Genomic DNA, 21,798 nt, shown 5'->3' on the forward strand with positions numbered 1-21,798 from the left:
ACTGTAGTATAAATTTTGAGAAGGGACAGTTTTGGGCATAAGCCTGTTGTGCCTTCTCACATAAGTGTGATAATCGTACATGACTGAATAAATAAATTAATATTTTGTCTCGATATAATAATAATAATAAATTATGATAGAATGGAAATCTTTTAAAATCGATGTCATTTAGTCGGAGTTTGTTGATGACGGGAAGGAGCCTCACCTTTGGTGCATACTTGACTTGCAGCTTTAATTTGGCACTTCGGTATGTCCTGTCGGCTGTGTTCTGTGCCTGACACGTGAACGTGGTGTTGTGGTGCTCCTTTTTCGGTGTCAGCTTCAGTATCGATTTGGCGGTGAATCTGCGGCCATCGGGAAGAGGTTCTATTATCACTTCAATTCCTTCTCTAAGCACATTGCCAAACCCATCGATCCATGTAATCTGCAAAAAGACGAATTGTTATGATTTATTATTGAATGTAGACTGTTAAATGTAGAATGTTTTACCAGAGACAATAGATGTTATGATTCAAGTGAATGTGGACTGAAAATATAGAATGTACTACCAGAGACAGTATTCTTCTCTCTATGGCTATACTGTTATTATACAGCTATTTTCGAACAAATTTTTATAATAAATAATGTATGTTGCATAAAGTATGTTCATAAACTTTGCATACAATTTTCAATTTATTTGAAATTATTCATGCCATTTTCATCCCTACAATTTATTTATTCAATTGGAATGAACTGATTGCTGAATATAACTACCACAGTGTGGAGCCTCAAACAATATAACACGTTATCTATCTGTCCGTGAAATCAGTTGCTGAAAACTAACCATATTAAATTGTTGATCAAACAGTAAAACTAAACATTTTTCATCTATATTGAGATTGATTCAAAATTTTTTAATATCATTCTCAAAACAGTCAATGTTCAATGTCATTATTCAGATCAAGTATATTTTCATATTTTTACAGTCATTATTTGAATCAAATTGGTCTTTAAGGTTGTGCAAAGGCTAAAAATAAACTTTCTACTCGTGATATTTTTCCAAGTCTTTCGATTTGTATATCATCAAGCTATCAAAATGAAAAAGTTTTCTCAGGAAAAAATTTTTTTCCGATCATTACTTTTTGAGATATGAGCGACTGAAGTTTAAATTTTTGGGACAGAACATTTCAAATTCGGTACGATATAAATCCATGAGATTTAGAGGATGAATTCTTCATGGTATTGTTGATCTAGTAAATTAAAAATTTTCTGAAAATATCAATTTTTGGAAAAGTTATTCAATTTACTAAAAATAACCAAAAATAACTCAACTAAAAGTTATGATATACAAATCAAAAAACTTTGAAAAATATTACGAGTAAAAAGTTTATTTTTAGACTTTGCACAGCCTTAATCAATAATTGATTAACCAATTAATTGACCAATTATTGGTCTCTCAGTGGATGTCATTAGTTTTAGTGACACGCATGGGGGATGCTTTTTAGTTTTTTGAAGTCATTAAAATCTTTATCAATCTGACTTATCAATATAAAGTTTATACATATTTAATCAAAGAATGATTCAATCCAAAAATGAAAAGGTTTGTTGATCACACAATAAACTACGATCATGTTGTATTCATGTCATTAATGAATAAGACAAATAGAATAGATGAATGAAAAGTTAGACAGGATGACTGACCTCAGCAGCCGGTTTCCCGGCGAGCGAAACGCACTCTAGCTCGATCTCGCGGTCCTCGGTGGTGAGCAGATGGTCCCCCTGCAGGATGCGGGGGGGCTCGGGGGGCGTGAGCACAGTGAGCGTGGCATAGTGGGAGCGAACCCCCTCCTGGCCCTGGGGACCGGAGCTCACCTGGCATTGGTACTTGGCGTCATCATCCAGTGTCACCGGGTAGATGTCCAACGAATAATCACCTGTAAAACAGTTCCATGAATAATAGAAGTTTATGCAACAGTTTTATAATTAATCTATTTATTTAATCATTCAGAATTACACAACTTTCAGAAGAGCACCACAGTTGTATGTTATGATAATGAGGATCTTTAACGCACGAGCTAGATGTAGGTGCGAGCGAGTGTCTTAAACACCTCACGAGTGCTATAATACCATATAAAACTGTTGTATACACTATTTTATCTACGACCACTCAAGCAAAGTATCACATTGCAGACTTGTTTTAAGGTTAGATGTCCAACGAGTAATCAAATACACAACACAGTGATGAGGTACATTCAACACAATAACTACACTATGAAACACAGTTGAATGAGTGTTCGGATTGGAATCTCAATGAAGAAAATGTGTGTCGAATGCTAGATCAACAAGAACTCTAGATTGGTGAAGGTTTAGATTTGTGATCACAATGAATAATGAAGAAAATGTGTGTTGAACACTGGATCAACAAGGACCTTGAATTGATAGGGGACCAGTTTTCTTAGATTTGGGATCACAAATTCAACATAGTTACTATAAAGAATTATAATTAGCACTATGGAAGAAATTTGTGGCTTTTGGAACACAAGATCCATAAGCCATCCATAGTGTTTATCAGTGACTACATTTATTGCCACTTTCAGATTTAAGATCACAATGACAAAATAAGTTTTTTCTAAAACTACAGAGTGAAATGCTTCATAGTGATAAAAAGGGCCAGTTGGTGATGTAGTTGAAATTGGGCTTCACAAGCATTGATCAAACTACTGTAGTTCAAAACGATAATGTTCATCAGCAATAATAATATTTAGGGTTGCTTTTTACTTTTTCAACTGATTGAAAGAAATTCATTATCTGTGCGCGGATTTGAGCTTTGCGATATTTGGCTCTTAAAGCACCGGTATCAATATTTTATCAATTGGGTAAGCAATTTTAATCAGAATAAATCATCTTCGAAAGGTTAACTATTTTCAATGAATCATGCTTCCCTTCCTACAATAGCTAGTTTATTCATACACAACACTGTTTCAACACTTAATATTGAATTATTATTTCAATAAAATGATAATAACATAGGTCTATGGTATCGCAGAATGAATAAATACGGAATAAATAATGAATACATCTGGATGAATACGGTTCAAATTTGTATTTTGAATGAAAAGGGTTTTATGAAGTGAGTAGTAAATGGTAAGAAATAACCAGTAGGAGTTCAGTTCATTCTGAGCAAAATATCTACTGAAATCAATTATTGAATAGTCTGAGGTTTTTGCTGGAGCTAGTTATATTCATTGTTCTATTTATCTAAAAAGAACACTAAACACTGGATTAGTTCTTATTTTCCTTTTATTATAGTTCTCCTAGACCAGACTAGTGCTAGACTTCTGATTCTCTGATATAATTGAACAGAATAATTTAACTAGCTCCTCCAAAAACCTCATACAATTTACCAATTGATTTTAGTAGGGATCTTGCTCAGAATGAACTGAACTCCTACTGGTTCCTTCTTACTATTTACTACTCACTTCACAAAACCCTTCCCATTCAAAATACAAATTTGAACCGTATTCATCCAATGCAAACCTGCCCGGCCCCCAAGCAAAGGAAACTGAAATGCAGCTCGGCCACAATTCCAGATAATAACATATTCATGGTTTTATTATCTGAATAAGATCGTAGTTTTGGTCATCATCATCATCATCATCATCCTCCAGCGCATCTTACTTCTTGATGCAGCATTGAAACGAAAAGATGGCCAGCTCAATTTTCCTAAATAGGATATTGATTTTCCATTGAAACAGAAACGACGGCTGCTATTCAGGCCGATCGCGATAAGGCTCCTATCCACCGGCCTCATTTTAGCACTCAATGCTCAAGATGAATGCCATGCTGAGAAGGGTCAGTGGTCTTACCAGGCCCCAGCACGCGCTCTATGAGCAACCACTCTTCACAACCAACCCTCTTCGCTGCAGTGTGCAATCTCACAATTGTATCTCGGTAAGTTGACGGTTTATTGAGTACTCAAGCAGATGGACATCATTTTATTAGTTTTCAAAACTACTTGCATGATAATGTTTATCATAAGTATTTACTCTTAACCTTAAAGTATGAATGGTCAAATGAGGATGATACTAATCAGTTCTCTCGCTTAATTAGTTCTCAAACGTGGGACATCAACAGCGATTGGTAATCTTCATAAGTAATCATGATATTCATCTATAGTAATACAGAGATTAATATTGGAGTGTTTGTGAATGAATAATTGAATTGATAAACAACAAAATGATCTTTGAAAGACAATGGAGGAAAGTTCATATAGAGAATAAATGACAAAAGTGAATAAAAGATTGAGAAAACATAAATAAAAATATAAATTGAGTACCCTTTTGAATTATTTTGTCACGACATGTTTCGGCTACTAATGATATTTTCAAGTGATTTGAAAATAAATAAATATTGATGGAAGTAGCCCTAAAGAAAAAATACAATAAGATTGAGAAAAAGTTTTTGAATTGACTTGAATTGAGAACTCAATTCAGGAATAGATAATAAGATTTGGTAGAGAAAACTTGTACGATAAGATTGTTTTATTCTATGATTTTGTGCTCAATATAGATGTGATTTTATTATGTGAATTTGAAGATTGTTTTCTGTTATTTTCTAAGTTTTACTATCAACCCATCCAAATTTAAAATTGGTAGTTTTATTCTGATTTGTTATTTCAAGAATTATGATTTGCTGTTTGGACTATTTGACACAAAATTGAGAGATTAAGGTTTTGTGCAAAAGCCTTTATAGTTTATCTGTTTTCTGGGTATTGTTTTTCTGTAAAGTTACTGTAATGTTACAATAACTGTTCTTAGCAGGCATAAAACAGAAGACGGAAGAAATACGTAATTTGAAGATTTGGAGATGAAATATCGGTAGTAGAGGAATAATATCGATATGCTAAACACAGAGGCTTAACTAGTTTAAGAGTTTAACAGCTAAATTACCTATTAATGAATAATAAAATTCGTATAGTTAACTATACGTAAAATATCATAACATTGTATCACATTTTATCAAGATCTGGTATAGTAACGTATAGTTAACGTACAGGAGTTAACTAGTTTAAGAACACAACTAACTAGTGTCATCAGAATGAGTTTTAGGTCAGTCAGTTTGTCTATTCAATAATTCTTAACCAGTCAAAAAATGTTCTTCATTCAAGCTTATTCAATCTTTTTCAACTTTTTATTTTTTTAAATTTCTATTCTACCATTTCAATTGTCAAGTAAGGATTGAATTTTAATTTTAGTTACCTTCTTCGTCACTTCCGACCATGGAATACCGCTCGAATCCAGTGAGGTTGCGATGTGCACCCAAACCAAACCCATCCTTGGTCCACTGTAGCACGCCGCTCTTGTTGATGACACGACACGGCAGCGTAACGCGACTGCCGACAATCGCCGTCTGGTCTTGCGGCTCAATCGCGAACTTCTGCTCGCTGCCAGCCGCCTCTCCTGCCGCCCCCAGCAAGGCCAGTACACCCAACAGCACGGCTGCCGCCTCTCGTCGCCACCGCTTCATTCTGCCGCCTCCGCGTCTACCGCTTTCCGCCGCCTCCCTGCAACATTCACAGCACAACACTGTTAAATTCAATTGAAAGAGTTGTCAAAATTATAGAGAAATTATTGTTTGAAGATATGAGTATAATTATATACGTATAATTGTACTGTTATGTTATACAGGTAATTACTGTTTCATGAAATCACTTATATGGGCTACTTTATTCAAATTAATAGAAACTATAGTTTCGACCTACTTTAACCATTTTCAAGTTAAAATGAATAGATTTAAATTTTTCCCCTTTTTAATTTATACATTTTAAAAACTTTTAAACATTTCAACGACTAGTTTCGACCTACTTTGACCATTTTCAAGTTAAAATGAACCAAGTTAATTTTTTTAGTTAAAACATTTCAACGACTAGTTGAAAATGGCAAAGTAGGTCGACACTAGTCGTTGAAATGTTTTTAAAATGTTTTAAATAAAAAGGGTACTGCAAGTTTTATAGGGTACTGCAAGTTTTATATTGTTTTTATTAATTAGGTAATTACTGGTATCACTTCCTATCCTTGAACCACATTAGGTGTTCTTTTACGTTCTAAGCGTTATCAGATACTCCTCTATTGGCTGATTGGGCTTGCGTTCGGGAATCAGCTGATAAATCAGCCAATCGGAGAGCATCCCGCCCTTTTGACTCGCTCGGTCTAGTCCTTATTGTTGTATGATATTAATTTACTTTGCTCTTCAATATTGACAATTTATTGACTAAACCCCTGGTTTACGAGTCTCAAAAGGAGTCACTCAAAGATAAGAATAAAATCATTCATCGATGAAGTGAAAAAGTACTCATGATCAACATTAATAACTCTTCAGCCACATTCTAGGTCTAGGATCCTCTATCTGAGTGAGTCCATAGTAAACTACAACGGTAGTGAACTATATAGTAAGCTATAGTAAACTACCATAGTAAACTACAACTGCATAGTAAACACAACTCCATTCACACCAATCACCACGGCATGAAATCTTGCTTGAGCTATGGCTCACTCGATAAGCTCATTATAATTGAGCCCTGCATGCTCTGTGATTGACTGACAATTTGACAGGCAACCTATTAATGCTGAGAGCTGTGACCTAGCGAGCGAACCATTGTCACGAGTTTCACGCTGCGTAAGCATGTTGCCAACTCAATCATCGATTAATATAATGTACGGTCAAATCAGCTTCTGTGATTCACTATTCACAAAATCATTATAACTGAATAACTACCAAATCCCATAACAAAACTGTTATAAAGAGCAACTAATGATAAAATTAAATCATTCTGTGATGATAAAAATCATGTATTGTCGGAGATGAAAATTGATTTTATTACATATTGATGAAATTCATTCAAGAAGAAAATCCATTTTAGAATCATACAAGCTCATAATCAGAGAGTATAGAGTGTTATTTCTGTATTATAGAATGTAAATTATAAACTGTCTGCGCATACCTCTGTATAAATTAAATACTAGCGACAACATCCTTCTATTAGGGCCAAGCCACATGGAGCTTTTTTTCAGACGTTTTTACTTTCCTTGCCCTATTACCATAGGTAAGGAAAGTATTGCTTTCCGAAAAAATTAAGGTCCCCCAATTTCTAAATTTCTATACGTTTTAAGGTCCCCTCAGTCCGAAAAAGTGGTTCTTGGGTATATTGGTCTGTATGTGTGTGTGTGTGTGTACACGATATCTCATCTCCCAGTTAACGGAATGACTTGAAATTAGGAACGTATAGTCCTTACACTATAAGGATCCGACACGAACAATTTCGATCAAATGCAATCCAAGATGGCGGCTAAAATGGCGAAAATGTTGTCAAAAACAGGGGTTTTTGCGATTTTCTCGAAAACGGCTCCAACGATTTCGATCAAATTCATACCTGAAATAGTCATTGATGAGCTCTATCAGCTGCAACAAGTCCTATATCTGTAAAAATTTCAGGAGCTCCGCCCAATCCATGCTAAGTTTGATATTAGATTCTCAATTAGCAGCCTTCATATACAATTTAAACAAAAAAATTCAAGTGGAAAAGATTGAGCATGAAAATCTCTGCAATTGATGTCCAGTAACATTTCCACCTAAAATTGAAAATAAGCTTGAAATTCGAGAAAATGTGATTATTAAATTGCAAACTGTTGGCAACTGTTGGTTCTATTAAATCATTCACTACGAAGAGATAGCAGACCTCGTGTGTCTCTAGCGTTATTGTCCTATCACCAGCTGTCTCATATCTTCGAATAGTAGATTTGAGATGCGCAAGAACACTAGCGTCAGGTGATAAATTTTCATAACGGCAAGGAAAGTTGTGTGAGTGCTCCACACCAGATTTTTTCGAGCGTTTTTTCAGGCTTCAACCCAATCAGCCAATCGGAGAGTTTCCTACCCTGCCAACTTTGAAAACGCCTGAAAAACGCTTCATGTGACTTAGCCCTTATTCCTCTCTTCAGAATCTTTTTCTTCTATTATACGTCATTATGTGGTTTTTGTTTCTTCTGTTGCATCGTTCCATCTATTTCAAATCCCTCGGATTATGAACTATATTACCTGCAGAACTTTCTCTCGAATTGACATCTCTCATTCATTAGCATGCGTCATTAATGTGATTTTTGTTTCTTATGTTTCATCGTTCCTTCTATTTTAAATCCCTGAACTCATGAATAATGGTAATTGCGGACAAAACTAGTCTCATTCATTAGCATATTATTATTCTAGTATCCTTCTTCAATTTTATTCCTAGAAGTTTATTCCGTACACTTTTCTAAAGGTAGGCGCACACAGATCGTCATCGGACGGACGGCACGCATCGGATGATTAGATTTGATGCATTGTTTTCAATTGGAGTGCGCATACCTATCCGCATCCGTATAGGTATGCGCACTCTAATTGAAAACAATGCATCAAATCTAATCATCCGATCCGTCTGATGCGTGCCGTCCGTCCGATGACGATCTGTGTGCGCCTACCTTTACTCACTCTTGATGCGTTGAAATTTTCTATTTTCAGGTCGTACATTTTTGTTACTTTGGATGGTCTTACTTTTTATACTGGTCTTTATAAATCAGTCCCATGTATCAAATACACAAACACGTACGCAACTGAATTGCTTCAATATGATTATAGGTAGATACTGTATCACCGTATGTAAATGTAATACTTCATTTCATAGTATTACATCTAGACCCATGGAAATAGGGCGGCCCTTAGGCCATTGTTGCTCATTATTTCTCGGAGTGATGCATGAAAGGGAAATGTGCAGAAAGAGGCTTATCTGATTTCTTTGCTGGTGCTGAAAATGAGGCCATCATCGTATCTCTCCAGAGGGACTATGCACTATGGCACAGGATTCAGGCCTAACCTGGGATACGCTGCTCGCAAAAGGGGGTAGTAGTGATAGAGGTAATGGACTATAAAGTTTAATAATGTTTCTGTTGTTTTCTCGCCCAGAAAAAAAGGAAAGGGGACTGCAATCATGTCTAATGGCCGAAACAAAGAACGCGCCCCTCCCCCTTTCTATTACCAGCCAGGTTGAGAATAGAGAGACTCCTACATCACACCACTCTCATAATCTGATTACTGAGGCCTCTCATTACACTTCCTACCTAAATATGGCCGCGCATTTTATGAAAATAGCAAGATGCTCTTTCCTATTCGTGGCATTCACGTTTATCCGTGTGGTCTGCGACTTTTACGTGGTACTCTGTACTCAAGTACCGCACCATTTTGATGTCAGATCATCTAGCTCACTCTCCAGTTTCTATAGTCCAACGTAATAGAGGTGGAACTTCTTATCACAGATCTGCATTACTCCATTCCTACACACAACTCATTTTTACGCAGATTGAGAACCTGATTTGTATTTTTGATATACCATTTAGAATAGATTATATGATCATGACAATTGTTATCGTGAGAGATATTATTAGGCAAACACACACATAAGAGAAAGATGAATCAATACAGCATTCCCGTTGAACTTACTAAATATTAAATTCAAAGGACAGTACAGTATAACCATAGAGAAACAATAGCTTGAGTAGGTATCCCATGGTGTAGGGCGTTTATGTCGCAACTTTTACTGTTATCTCAAGTCGATTACAATCGATTATTTATTTATTTATTTCATTGGCAATTACAGATCATAATTATAAAACATATAATAATATGATTGGGAGAAGACAACAGGCATAGCCCAAAACTGTCTTCTCCCAAATTTTCACAAATAAAAGTTTCAAAAAAGAATAAGGTTAAGATTTCACTTTCACTTCAAAAAGTCCAATTTCCACTTCCAAACTAATGACTAAACTAAAAATTTTAAATTTTGATATTTAAAATCTGATTAAAAACAAAAATATTTCACTCAAATCTCTAAAAATTAGAAATTTAATATTGTTGATTTTATCTGTTTTGTTGGGGTGAAAGTGTATGAACGGCACAGTCTGAGAGACTACCAGCGTCACACACCTTTTTGGGAAAGAAACACGTGGACTATCGGCTTGAGATAACAGTAAAAGTTGCGACATAAACGCCCTATACCATGGGATATCTACTTACGCTATTGCTTCTCTATGGTATAACCTATTAAACCATATCATGATTGAAATATTACAGTATTCAACAAATAAACTGATTGGAATGGAACTTTTATCACCCCTTTAGAGGTGAGAAAATAATAAATAAATGTTTCGTAAAATGTATCAATTGAGGGCTACTTTCTTGTAATATTATAAAATAGAATATTATAGTACCTTTTGAAATTAATATAATAATAAAACAATTACGTTGCAATTTGTATTCTTGTTTTATTAATTTTTAAGGGTACTATAATTCTATTTTATAAATAAATGTTTATTTAGAAAAAACTGAAACTACTAAATCAATTATAGAGAATATTAGAGTTCACAATTACATACAATAGTTAGTTTCAAAATTTTCTTATAATGCGTTTTACATGTTTAGTGTTTTCTGGAAATTCACTTACTCCACTATGGCGTACCATGTTCTAAGAGTAAATTTTGAGATACAGTTATTTTTTTCAAATCAAAAAATTTTTTCACAATACAAACAATTGAGAGTCCTGCTAAACCCAAAGGTTTTTCGGCGGATGCCCAGTTACAAAAAAATACGAGTTACAAAGATAAATAAACTTTACTGAATAAGTTCTTTACTGAATAACCTATTCCTTCTTTGCTGATATGAATTAATTGAAGATTCTATCAGAATTCCAATTCACGATTATTTGAAATTGAGTGAGCTATACCGATTTGAAGCCACTCTTAAACCGTATCGTGATTAAAATAGTACAGTATTCATCAAATAATCTAATTGGAATGGAACTTTATCACCTCTAGGGAATTCATGGAAGCAGGCCGTGCTCGAATTTTCAAAATTAAGCTATTCAAAGAATATTCATTATCGTCAATCTAGTCAATAGTATGAATAACACAAATATTCATAGTATCAAATAATATGAGGAAATATCCTCCGATTTCCATGAGGAGCCTGAAAACTAACCACCAATAAACACACGCTATACATCGGGCAGGTTGTGTAATTTTCGAGCTATTCAGTGTTTCAATTGGGTTGTGATAATGGCGAATTCATTAGGAGCGATTCATTCAATATTTGAATTGCTAATCAAATCAGGGAATATTAAATTCAATTTCTCTCATAAAACTGCAATGCTGCATCTGATGAGCTCCAACCAAAACAACTATAATTGAAGTGTTTCAATGAAATGATAGAATAATGAGTACCATTTGAATCAGGAAATTACCGAAAAATATCAACGTTGATATAAAATGAACCTCTATCAACAATCATAATACACATTAATTGGATTGGTTCAGTAGAATAGCTTGGATTTCCCGTTACAGGCATTCATAAAATTCACGCTTGATTTAAATTTGAAATCGTCCAAAATAAAGGGCAATCAATCTCTGTTAATGTGGAGGAACTGATCGTAACTTTGGCACTATTTATACCCAGTGTTTATTATGACAGGTTCACTGAATTACCAAGTCACAATTAGAAGCTCTAGTATAGGTCATAAAGTTATAATTATTCGACAAATAAACACTGTGGAAGGTGTAGTAGCATCCAAACTTGACAAGGGTGGACCTGGGTTCGACAGTGAGTTGTAAACAAGCAAGTTGCACCATGCCAAACAACACACATTATAGTACCACTCACATGCACACATGCCTCTGAGACTAGGTTATAAAATAACGGAGCCATTCTCGTAGTGGGTCGTAAATCGTAGAGGTCATCAATTGCCAAGTATGGCATGAAAGCTTTATGTTTTCAAAAAACCCAGATAAATTTTATGGATGGGGTTGATGACAAACTTGACACATAAAAAACTGTGGATTGGCGAAGTTTTGGGAACACATGTTCGAAGACTTGGATAAGGAACCTTTCCGACAGAAACCGAGACAAATCCGATGAAAAAAAAGAGACGTCATTCACGTTTTGACATCTTAACTGTTGAAGTTTTCTAGGATTCAACATATTTGGGTGAGCATAAACTGACCAATTGGAGTTTATTCAATTTCATCCAGGGTTCATTGAGAGATGCACAAGTCATAGAAATGTTTGGAAACGGCACAACAGACACAGATCGAAACTGTTCCATTTACTGAACTCTGATAGATAAGGGCTATAATAATACGAAAATATAAGAGTTGTAGAGATTTGGAGAATGATTATCTTCACAGACGTATGAAAATAAATACACAATTCCGATGAATTTTAGTCGTTGAATAAATTTGCACTTTCCTGTCGGATAATTTGAAATGTAAATGTACAATTTCCCCGACTGTACTTTTATCCCATTTCATCCAAATGCGATGAGTAAAAATCCTCATTGATTACGGCATTATGAAACATGCAAATGAGTATTGCATAATTATTGTGTGCCACTGCCAGCAACAATACCTTCCAATGAAGAATTAATGTGCTCTAATTTTCAATTAAGAAGCACGACATCACAAATGGATGTGAGATTGATATTGAATTGCGGGTGCGGGTCAGTCAAATTTTTTAAATTAATTACTCATTTCAATTAATACGTAATGAGTAAACAGTTTTTGTAGCATAAACCAGCAACCGGATATTTCGTATCACTGTTTTAAAACTGTTTCAGTTTCTATCAATTCATTACTCTCATATTGCTTTTCACAGCATGGATTTGTTATCACAATTTTCCAATTAATGGTAAAATATCGGGGCACCGAGCTTCGCTCGTTATTTTTATTCATTTAAAAAGTAGAATAGAATTTTATTGGTCATAGAATATTCACATGAATACATGGACTTCGTCAATTTTTTACACTAAAGTAAGTCAAAACAAACACAAAAACACTAAGATCAGTCAGTATCAGTACAATACAATAAAATAGCATGAATCACATAAGACGATTCTAATCTATTCTAAAATAGTCATGTACGTTGTACAAACAACATTCATCAATTAACACTGCTTTTAATATTTTTTTAAATTGTGTGCAAGTGAGTACTTTCAAGTGGTCAAGTATGGAGTTATATTATAATTTGATAGATGTGAAGTGCCAGTTTCTTTGTTATTTAGTATGACTGTACGACGGAATTCTCTAACAGTAAACAGAACACAATTCTCTAAAATGATCGTATTTCACAGCTGGCTATACGTCATCTTATGAATTTCGGGGATACGATATTTTGATTTATCACATCCTCACTAGCTCACTCTCTTTTTTACTATCCACAGCTGTTTCAGCCAAGGATTAACTATCCTTCTAATTTCATTCAGCGAGTTTTCCCAAGGATGAGACTTAGTGCAATCGAATTGTTATATCATAAACCTTCTATGTTACAAATTTCGTGAAAATCGTTAGAGCCGTTTTCGAGATCCGTTGAACATAAATATATACCCATATAACCACATAACCATATAAATATATATACATATACACAGAAATTGCTCGCTTGGTATAATAGGATACTGAGGAATGTATCCTCAATGTATGTTATTATCAATGAAACTAGAATGTATTGGTATTCTAGGTACAACCATAAAGTAAGTAAATATTACTTTATATGTATTTTAAAGTGAATAATAGTTTATATTTACACATAGAGTGAGTAAATATTGTTTATTTCTGTGATCTCTGGTACAACGTTTATTACATTACTATTCGTACATACATGATACAGCTGCTTCAAAGTAAGATTCATTGAGAAATTATTAATTATTCATTCATTGAGAAATATTCTACAAGTAATTTCATTACCAAGAGTGGGATGTGCTGGAAATTCAAGATGCTACAGCAGGATAGACGACAAAGGAAGCTGTACAGAGGAACAACACTATAAATAGCAGCCACCGCTAATTGAGACTAGTCATTAAATCTGGTAGCTGAGTTCGATCATTACCTCGTCTGCTATCAAGAATGACAACATTCAAGGCAATATTGTAATAATTTTGTGTTGAACTAGATGATAGCTTATCTATGCCATAGTTAGGAAGGTAGATGAGATAACTGGTTCAAGATTACAACTCGTAGTAAAACTGCAATTTCCAATTAATTGAATAGATTAGAACAAGAGGAAGCAGAGCATTTTAATCCAGTATATTTCATTAATCAGCAAATTATACTCCTCCATTACATACTCATCGTAGAACTACTGATTAATGAGATATTTTACATTATTATGCAATGGATTTATCAGAGATCATTTTATTTAATTTCGATAAAACTGAGATAGACAGTTGTATTAGTAAGGATAACTAAAGAAAATTATATCAAGTTTAGTTTCATACTATAGATGGTGAATGATAATCTAATATAGGTTAAAATTTATACTCATATTTATCGAACTCGACTTTACTTGAGTTTAAGAATATAATCTTCATTGAAAATTATTATCATATTTTTTAAACTATTGAGAAATTAAATTCAAATACAATAAACCTATACTCAAAATATTAGAATCAACAGTAACAACCCTAACTTGCTTACTACAATACTTCTCATGACATCAATATTAATATTGGGTAGCATTTCCAGGGTAGATTGAACTCTATACTGAACAAACTCAGATATTTCAAGAATAAAAAGATAACATCTCTATGAATAAAAATAAAAATCTGAGAACCCTTTTTTTCAATTCAAGAGTAGCCCTAGAGAAAAAAGACATTACATCTCTATTATGTTCATGTAATAAGAATGTTTCACTAAAATCACCACGTGGTGATATTTTTTATCAATAATATTGTCTCCGTTTTCAATTAATTGTTGTCTCTTTTATTGGTTACTGATTATGTGAAGAAAAATTTGAACTATTAAATTATTTTATATTTGATTATTCAGTGAATTATACTCCTCGTATTTACTCATCCTAGACTCCCAGACCTACTGACTATTTAGATATTTTACAGTATTGCAATACTTAGAGATCATTTTATTTAATTTCATTCTAACGATTAATATCGTAAGTAAATGGTGGAAATATATTATTATGAACATTTTCATAATGAAAATTATATTGAATGATAATCAATGTGACATTCAGAATGTAATAATAATAATCACACGATATTATTATTATTACATTCTGAATATCACATTGATTATCATTCAATATAATTTTCATTATGAAAATGTACATAGTGATATATTTCCACTATTTTCTTACGATATTAATCGTTAGAATGAAATTAAATAAAATGATCAGAATGTGAATTTAAAACCTATATTTTTGGAGTGTGTTGAATGAATTGGTTTGAGAACAATTTAGGGCTTAAGGCCCTATTTCATTATAATCAATGCTATATTCAGAGTGTGAATTTAATAACCTATATTTTGTATGGAGTATGTTTTATGGAGTGAATTATGAACAATTTAGGGTTTGAGGCAGTTGATCTTTTGCACAAGTTATTTTACTTATTGTAATGAATAGAAAAATATTAAATCGTATATTCACCATAAGAAATCCATAGTTCAGACAACACATGCCCAAATAAGTTTACTGGTGACAAATCTGGTCACATGTGCAGATAGTCTAGATGTCAAAAGGGCCACTTTCCACTGCTCCAGGTAAACGAGTAAACGGTTCACCACCAACCGACTTCCGGCTTCCACTTCCACACATTTCGCAACATTTGTTATCCTCTGGCAAACGTCATTTATCGCCTTCAGTGTCTTATTTCGAGAGGAATGCACACTAAATGAGTGCCCAAAGCGGGGTGAGACGAAAGGGCGTACGAAATTAGAAGAAAACGTGGGCGAAGAGGGGTCAAAAGCGAACTACCCCCCGGTTAGCCGAGCGCACCGCTTCAAAAGAATGAGACGCGCGACTAAATTTAGGGAGACGTCTTCACGACGCGTCAAGATGCTCCCAGCACGATCCTCTCTGGTCGACGACTAGACACCAACTGAACCCAACACAAAAATAGATCGACTAGACACATTCAAAAAGAGTCTACAGTCACACACACACCACACTCGCCCCAAAGTGCAACTAAGACAAAAGACTTAGAAGAACAAGGGGAAGAAAGGGAGACAAGAAGAAGTGTCCAATGAAGAATAAAAGAGAAATAAAGAGGAAGTGAAGATATATTGAGTAAAACCATAGAGAAAAGATAGAAAAAGTCATAATATTCATATGCTATTTTCCCATATTTTGTAAAACTTTGAAAAGGGGATTGATTGGTTGATGCCCCGTTTCACCAACCTTGGTCAAGGCATTCGAACATGGTTAAAGTCTATCAGCTGGTCAAATCAGAGTGCTTTATTTATGCAATACAATATATACTATCTTATTTTATTTATTATTATGGCTCTTATTGGTAGAGAGATCCTTTTGGATGTTCTGCCTTGCCCTATTACCCAATGTCATTTCCAATCAACACTCAAGTTTATAGGTTATGTCTTGGGTTCTTCATGTTTTCTCAGTAGAAATTTTCACTTTCACCTACTCAGTGATTTATATTTTATAAATTTTAAGATCAAGAAAACTATTTTCAAACACAACATCTCATATCTTATAAAATCTATAATATATACTATCTTATAAAAACACGTCACACATATGGGCTACTTCAAATTAATAAGAAAACAAAATAAAAACTTGTATTACCATTTTATAAAAACTTTGAAACATTTTAACATTAAAGTTTTCCAAATGTTTTAATAAAAGGGTACTACAAGTTTTTTTATTGTTTTTATTACTGTCTTATAAACTTCTCATTCCAAAATAACTTTCAATAGCCTAAAAGTTCAGAAAAAATATATTCAAAATATTTGGCTTGTATATATTTTTGGACGAAAATTGAACTTGAACGTTTTACAGTAGAAACATAACCTATTTTTTGGACATTTTATTAATTATTTATCAAAATTTGGGAATGGAATAGATTTGGGTCAAGCCTGTTGTTCCTTCCTAATCATATTTATATGATTTGTAATTCTGTCCACGAATAAATGAATGAATGAATGAATGAATAAATTCACGAAATATAAACTGAATGATTATTATTGAACTATATCGTGAGAGAAAAGAAATGCAATGCAGAATTACTATGAAATATGATTGCTTCGTATCTAAATGAATTGGAGAATCTTTGAACATACATAATGTCGATTCTCGGGAAAATATATCTAGGAAAAAGACTTGATAAGAAATAAAGATGAGAAGAAGGGAAGAGGAGGTGATGATTGAGAGTGGAGAAGATAATGAATGAAGAAAAGAACTATAGTGATGAACTATGAGAGCAGTAGAAGAATTCATTAAGACAAAAATATTTGAAATAAATAAGGCTGAAGATGGGGAATGGAATGAGGGATGAGATGAATTGAAAATGCAACCAAGGTGAATAAAAGAAGACAGGGATCGAAAGTTGATAGAAAAAAATGAGGAATTAAATGAGAAGAAGATGAGTAACTCAATTAATGGCACGAGACTAAGGAGTGTGGGATTGTGAAAGAGGAGAGAAGAAGGGTGAATATGAAACAAGGTGAAGATAGATAGATAGATAGATAAATGACTTTTATTTACACTTTACAATAAAAGTGATGTGGGCGAAATAAAAGTGTGTGTGAAGAAGGAGAAGTTGGAAGAGAAGACAAAGAAATGAGAGCAATATAAGGAATTCGAGCAATGAAAAGAGGATAAGGGAAGTAAGAATTTTCAAGGAGAGAGGAGAAGGGCTAAAGAAGAATAAGGTGGAGGAGAAGATCGAAAGAAAATGTGTAAAATTGACGACTTGAGGAGAATGAGTGATAAGATGATGGGAGGGAGAGAAATAAAATAGGAAGGATGGAGAGAAGAGGGAGAAGAGAGAAAATAGAATTGAGGGAGGAGGAGGAATTAGAAGGAGGAGGAAGAGGAGGCGGAATGGACAGTTGGGTGCCCTTCACTTTCACATGTGAGAGCATACGCCACAATAGACTCACAGTACCGAAATAAGAAAGGATAAAAAGAGAGGAGAAAAAATAGACGTGAAAATCACGTCGTTGTGTCGTTTCCAAGTCAACAGCCAGCATTCTTCGCCTTAAATACACGCCAATAACCTATTATCTGCCAAGGGGTGACACTCAGACACGGGGACCTTTTCTCGCCTCTGGGACTTCATTGATAACACGTGCAACGTTCATTCTATCACTCAACAATCTTGAAGCAATGAGATGACATTGACTCCAATTTAGTCCATCACTGAATTGATTGTACATCCAGTTGCATTCTTCTACGTACTCTGGGTTTCAAGTGCTATAGTGAGGTCCACGTTATAATGGCAGTGGAAAAAGATACGAGAACAACGTTGCCGATCCTCCGCCTTCTATAGACTATCACTCACCAATCTTGAAGCATTGTGCTGACATTGACTCCAATTTAGTCCATCACTGAATTGACTGTACATCCAGTAGGGATAATGCATCTTTCTTCATACTCTGGGTTTCAAGTGCTATAGTTAGGTCCACGTTGTAATCGTAGTGGAGAAAGATACGAGAACAACGTTGCCGATCCTCCGCCTTCTATGGACTTTCACTCACCAATCTTGAAACACTGTGCTAACATTGACTCCAATTTAGTCCATCACTGAATTGATTGTACATCCAGTTGCATTCTTCTACGTACTCTGGGTTTCAAGTGCTATAGTGAGGTCCACGTTATAATGGCAGTGGAGAAAGATACGAGAACAACGTTGCCGATCCTCCGCCTTCTATAGACGGAAACTGATACAGGTTTATTGATGTAATATTAACTGTTCATTCTCGTTTGAAATAATCAATTCTATTTTATCGAGCAAGAAATTATATTTTTCAATTATTTAATAATGAATTTACATAATTAAGATGGAATATTTTGTTAATTAATAATTAATTCTACATTGTTAAAGACAATCTGACAACAGAGCAAAGCGAGAAAGATATTAGTTGAATCCGCTTTGTTGAATGATAGACAAGGATAGCAATCAAACACTGCCATTATAACGTGGACCTACCAATAAATCACATTGATAAACTTGAAAGATGATTATATCGAATGACCTTCAATTCAAATTGCAATATTATTTCTGGAAAAATATTTGATATTTATAATTTTCATTTGATTATAATTTCCACATCAAACTTCTGAGTATGGCTAATCAAATGAAAATGTAAATCCATTTTAGGTAGAGATCACGCATCTATTGATCCAATTCTTTCGAAGGCTACATATAATATAATTGAAAAATCAGTAAATACTGCATGGAAAGACTATATCAAATCAAATACTCCATTTACCATAATATCGTACAATTTTAAATACAAGAAACAGATATTGTCAAAGACAGAAAACAAAATTTTCAACAGATATTGTCAAACCTTGACTAGATATTGTTAGTATCTCGATTCTCTATTAAACTGTGTTTTGAAAATATCTAAAGAAAATAAGAACAATATCACCTTCAAAATTACTCTGTACCAATAGCCTAATGAATAGGCTTAAGCTAGGCACACACCAGTTAGTCAAGACAATACAAGACATGATCAGACAGGTTTAGTCACAATACTTCACATTGTTGCTTATGACGCAACTCACACTGATTAGTCATTGCAATTAGACATGTTTTCATAAGCAACTATGTGAAGTATTGTGACTTAACGTGTCTGATCATGTCTTGTCTTGTCTTGACTAACTGGTGTGTGCCTGGCCTAATTGTACGGGATGTATAAACACTATGTGATGAATACGATGTTTGATATGATATACAATGATTACAATCTTTTATAGATTGTATATTATTCTATGGATGAACAAATGGGCTGTATATTATTCTATGGATTGTATATTGTATATTGTATAAATTCTATGAATTGTATATTGTATATTGTATAAATTCTATGGATTGTATATTATTCTTATAAATAAACACTTACTAAGTGAGCGCCAGAGGAAGGAGAAGAATTTCTCTCATCAACTCTCCATGCTCGAAAAATCCGAAGGAAAAAGTAGATTCCAGAGACAACACAAGGAGACTGAAAAAGTGAATATCATTAGAGTTGACCCATTTCTTAATTCGTTCCAAAAAATATAAAAATAAAATCGGGAAGGAAACGATAATAGTCCAAAAATATCTCATGCCTAACGTGGAACGCTAGACGTCTCTGGAGCAACGTGTCTGGCAGAGTTTTATTAATAATTTCTAATAATATGTTTCCATGAATAACGATGGGCTTTCTCGTGAAGTCTTTGTAGTTTATCCGGAAATAAAATTATGAATGAACAGAATTCCTTCCGGAACGCCAACGCTTCACTTTGAAGTCAAGGTTATCAAATTGAAGAGTCAGCGTTTTCATTCAATATGATTTATTTTCGAGGAGATGTTTTATCAAATTCTCCAACATTAGCAAAATCAGGACTTGAGGAGATGGATTTGAGTTCCACACACAGTATTTTTCATGAGTTTGAAATCAATATATCATATAATATTATATTTATAATATAAAGGATATCATTTAGTTATTATATCTAATTAAATAAATGTATGTGTCTTGGTTCAAGTGCAGTAGCATATACTTGAATTTATTTTATGTATTTTGTTTTTGACAAAATAAATAAATATGCCGCATTCAGTTGGGTTTAATATTCTACAATGGTATATGTTTCAGTCAGATGCATTTACCGCTTTCTTCACTGGCTGGCTCCAAACAAGCAAAGAGTCTTGGATGAAAAATTATGAAAAATTCTGTTATTATAAAAATACTTGATGAAATATTGAGATGCCTCAATACTGTATATTGGATCTTAAGCTGCGTACAGACTTGAGCACCACGAAGAGGGCACATTTCAATTCATCAGCTGATTAAATCTGTATTTTTACAAGAACAGTAGGGCACAGATATTATAAGCGTAGCATCAGCTGATGACAAATGAAATGCGCGTATTTGTGGGGCTCAAGTCTGTACGCAGCTTTATATATATAAATCAAATACACTAATATTGAAATTTGAATTTCTTAATGTAGTCTTAATGAGGTCGATTTGTGGAATGTGTTTAGAATTTTGGATTACAGTTATTTTATTTTGGCAAAGGAAGTGATATACTTCTCATTTGAAAATAGATAGAAAGATTTATTGTTCCTGCTATGGGACCATAGAGTCATCAGCAACGTCAAAATAGTAGTAGCACTTGACACTTAATTAAAACCAATGTGTGAAAAACTCCTCCAAAGATGGAAATAATGTATTTCCATCCCAAAGATCATCAGTATCCTATTATATTTCTGTATATTTTTATATGCTTATTTATTTCCAACGGATTTTGAAAACGGCTTTAACGATTTCAAAGAAATTTGGAACATAGTAGGTTTATGATACATAAAAATTCGATTGCACTAGGTCTTATCCCTGGGAAAACTCGCTGAACGACATTAAAAGGATAATTCATCCTTGGAAACACTTGAGACTTTCGTCATCTGTGGATAATAAAAAAGTGAGTGAGCGAGTGCATCTGTGGAAAATCAATATATCTCATCCCTGAAATTCATAAGCTGACGTATAGCCAGCTGTAAAATATAAACACGATCATTTTAAAGAATTGTGTTCTGTCTATCAATAAATAAAAATAACGAGCGAAGCTCGGTGCCCCGATATTGTTTATCAATATATATATATAATAATATCAATGAACGATAATGATAGATGTGAAAAGTTATTATGAAAGTTGAGAATACAGAGTGGTTCAATAATCTTGCTGGAATAAAGAATTTAAAATGCGACTTGTTTTGATCATAGAGAAGAAAAGCGG

General features: G+C 33.8%; 1 protein-coding gene across 6 annotated transcripts in view; it reads right to left on the bottom strand.

Moving 5' to 3' along the window:
• Nucleotides 1-21,798, bottom strand: part of LOC111044184 (irregular chiasm C-roughest protein) — a 635,676-nt gene that overhangs the window by 15,054 nt on the left and 598,824 nt on the right. For 3 of the 6 annotated variants that reach the window (XM_039424893.1, XM_039424890.1, XM_039424891.1), the window contains 3 exons: nucleotides 5,238-5,542; nucleotides 1,681-1,913; nucleotides 206-424 (listed from right to left, as the gene is read on the bottom strand). In XM_039424893.1, the coding sequence (XP_039280827.1) occupies nucleotides 206-424; nucleotides 1,681-1,913; nucleotides 5,238-5,505 (720 nt within the window). In that variant the 5' untranslated portion in view covers nucleotides 5,506-5,542. Of the gene's footprint in view, nucleotides 1-205; nucleotides 425-1,680; nucleotides 1,914-5,237; nucleotides 5,546-13,796; nucleotides 13,940-15,489; nucleotides 15,922-21,798 lie in introns of those variants that run through there. The other 3 variants (XM_039424892.1, XM_022329269.2, XM_039424894.1) reach the window with 3 other exon arrangements.

This window comes from Nilaparvata lugens, chromosome 3 (genome assembly GCF_014356525.2).
Source record: "Nilaparvata lugens isolate BPH chromosome 3, ASM1435652v1, whole genome shotgun sequence".
Classification (NCBI taxonomy): domain Eukaryota; kingdom Metazoa; phylum Arthropoda; class Insecta; order Hemiptera; family Delphacidae; genus Nilaparvata; species Nilaparvata lugens.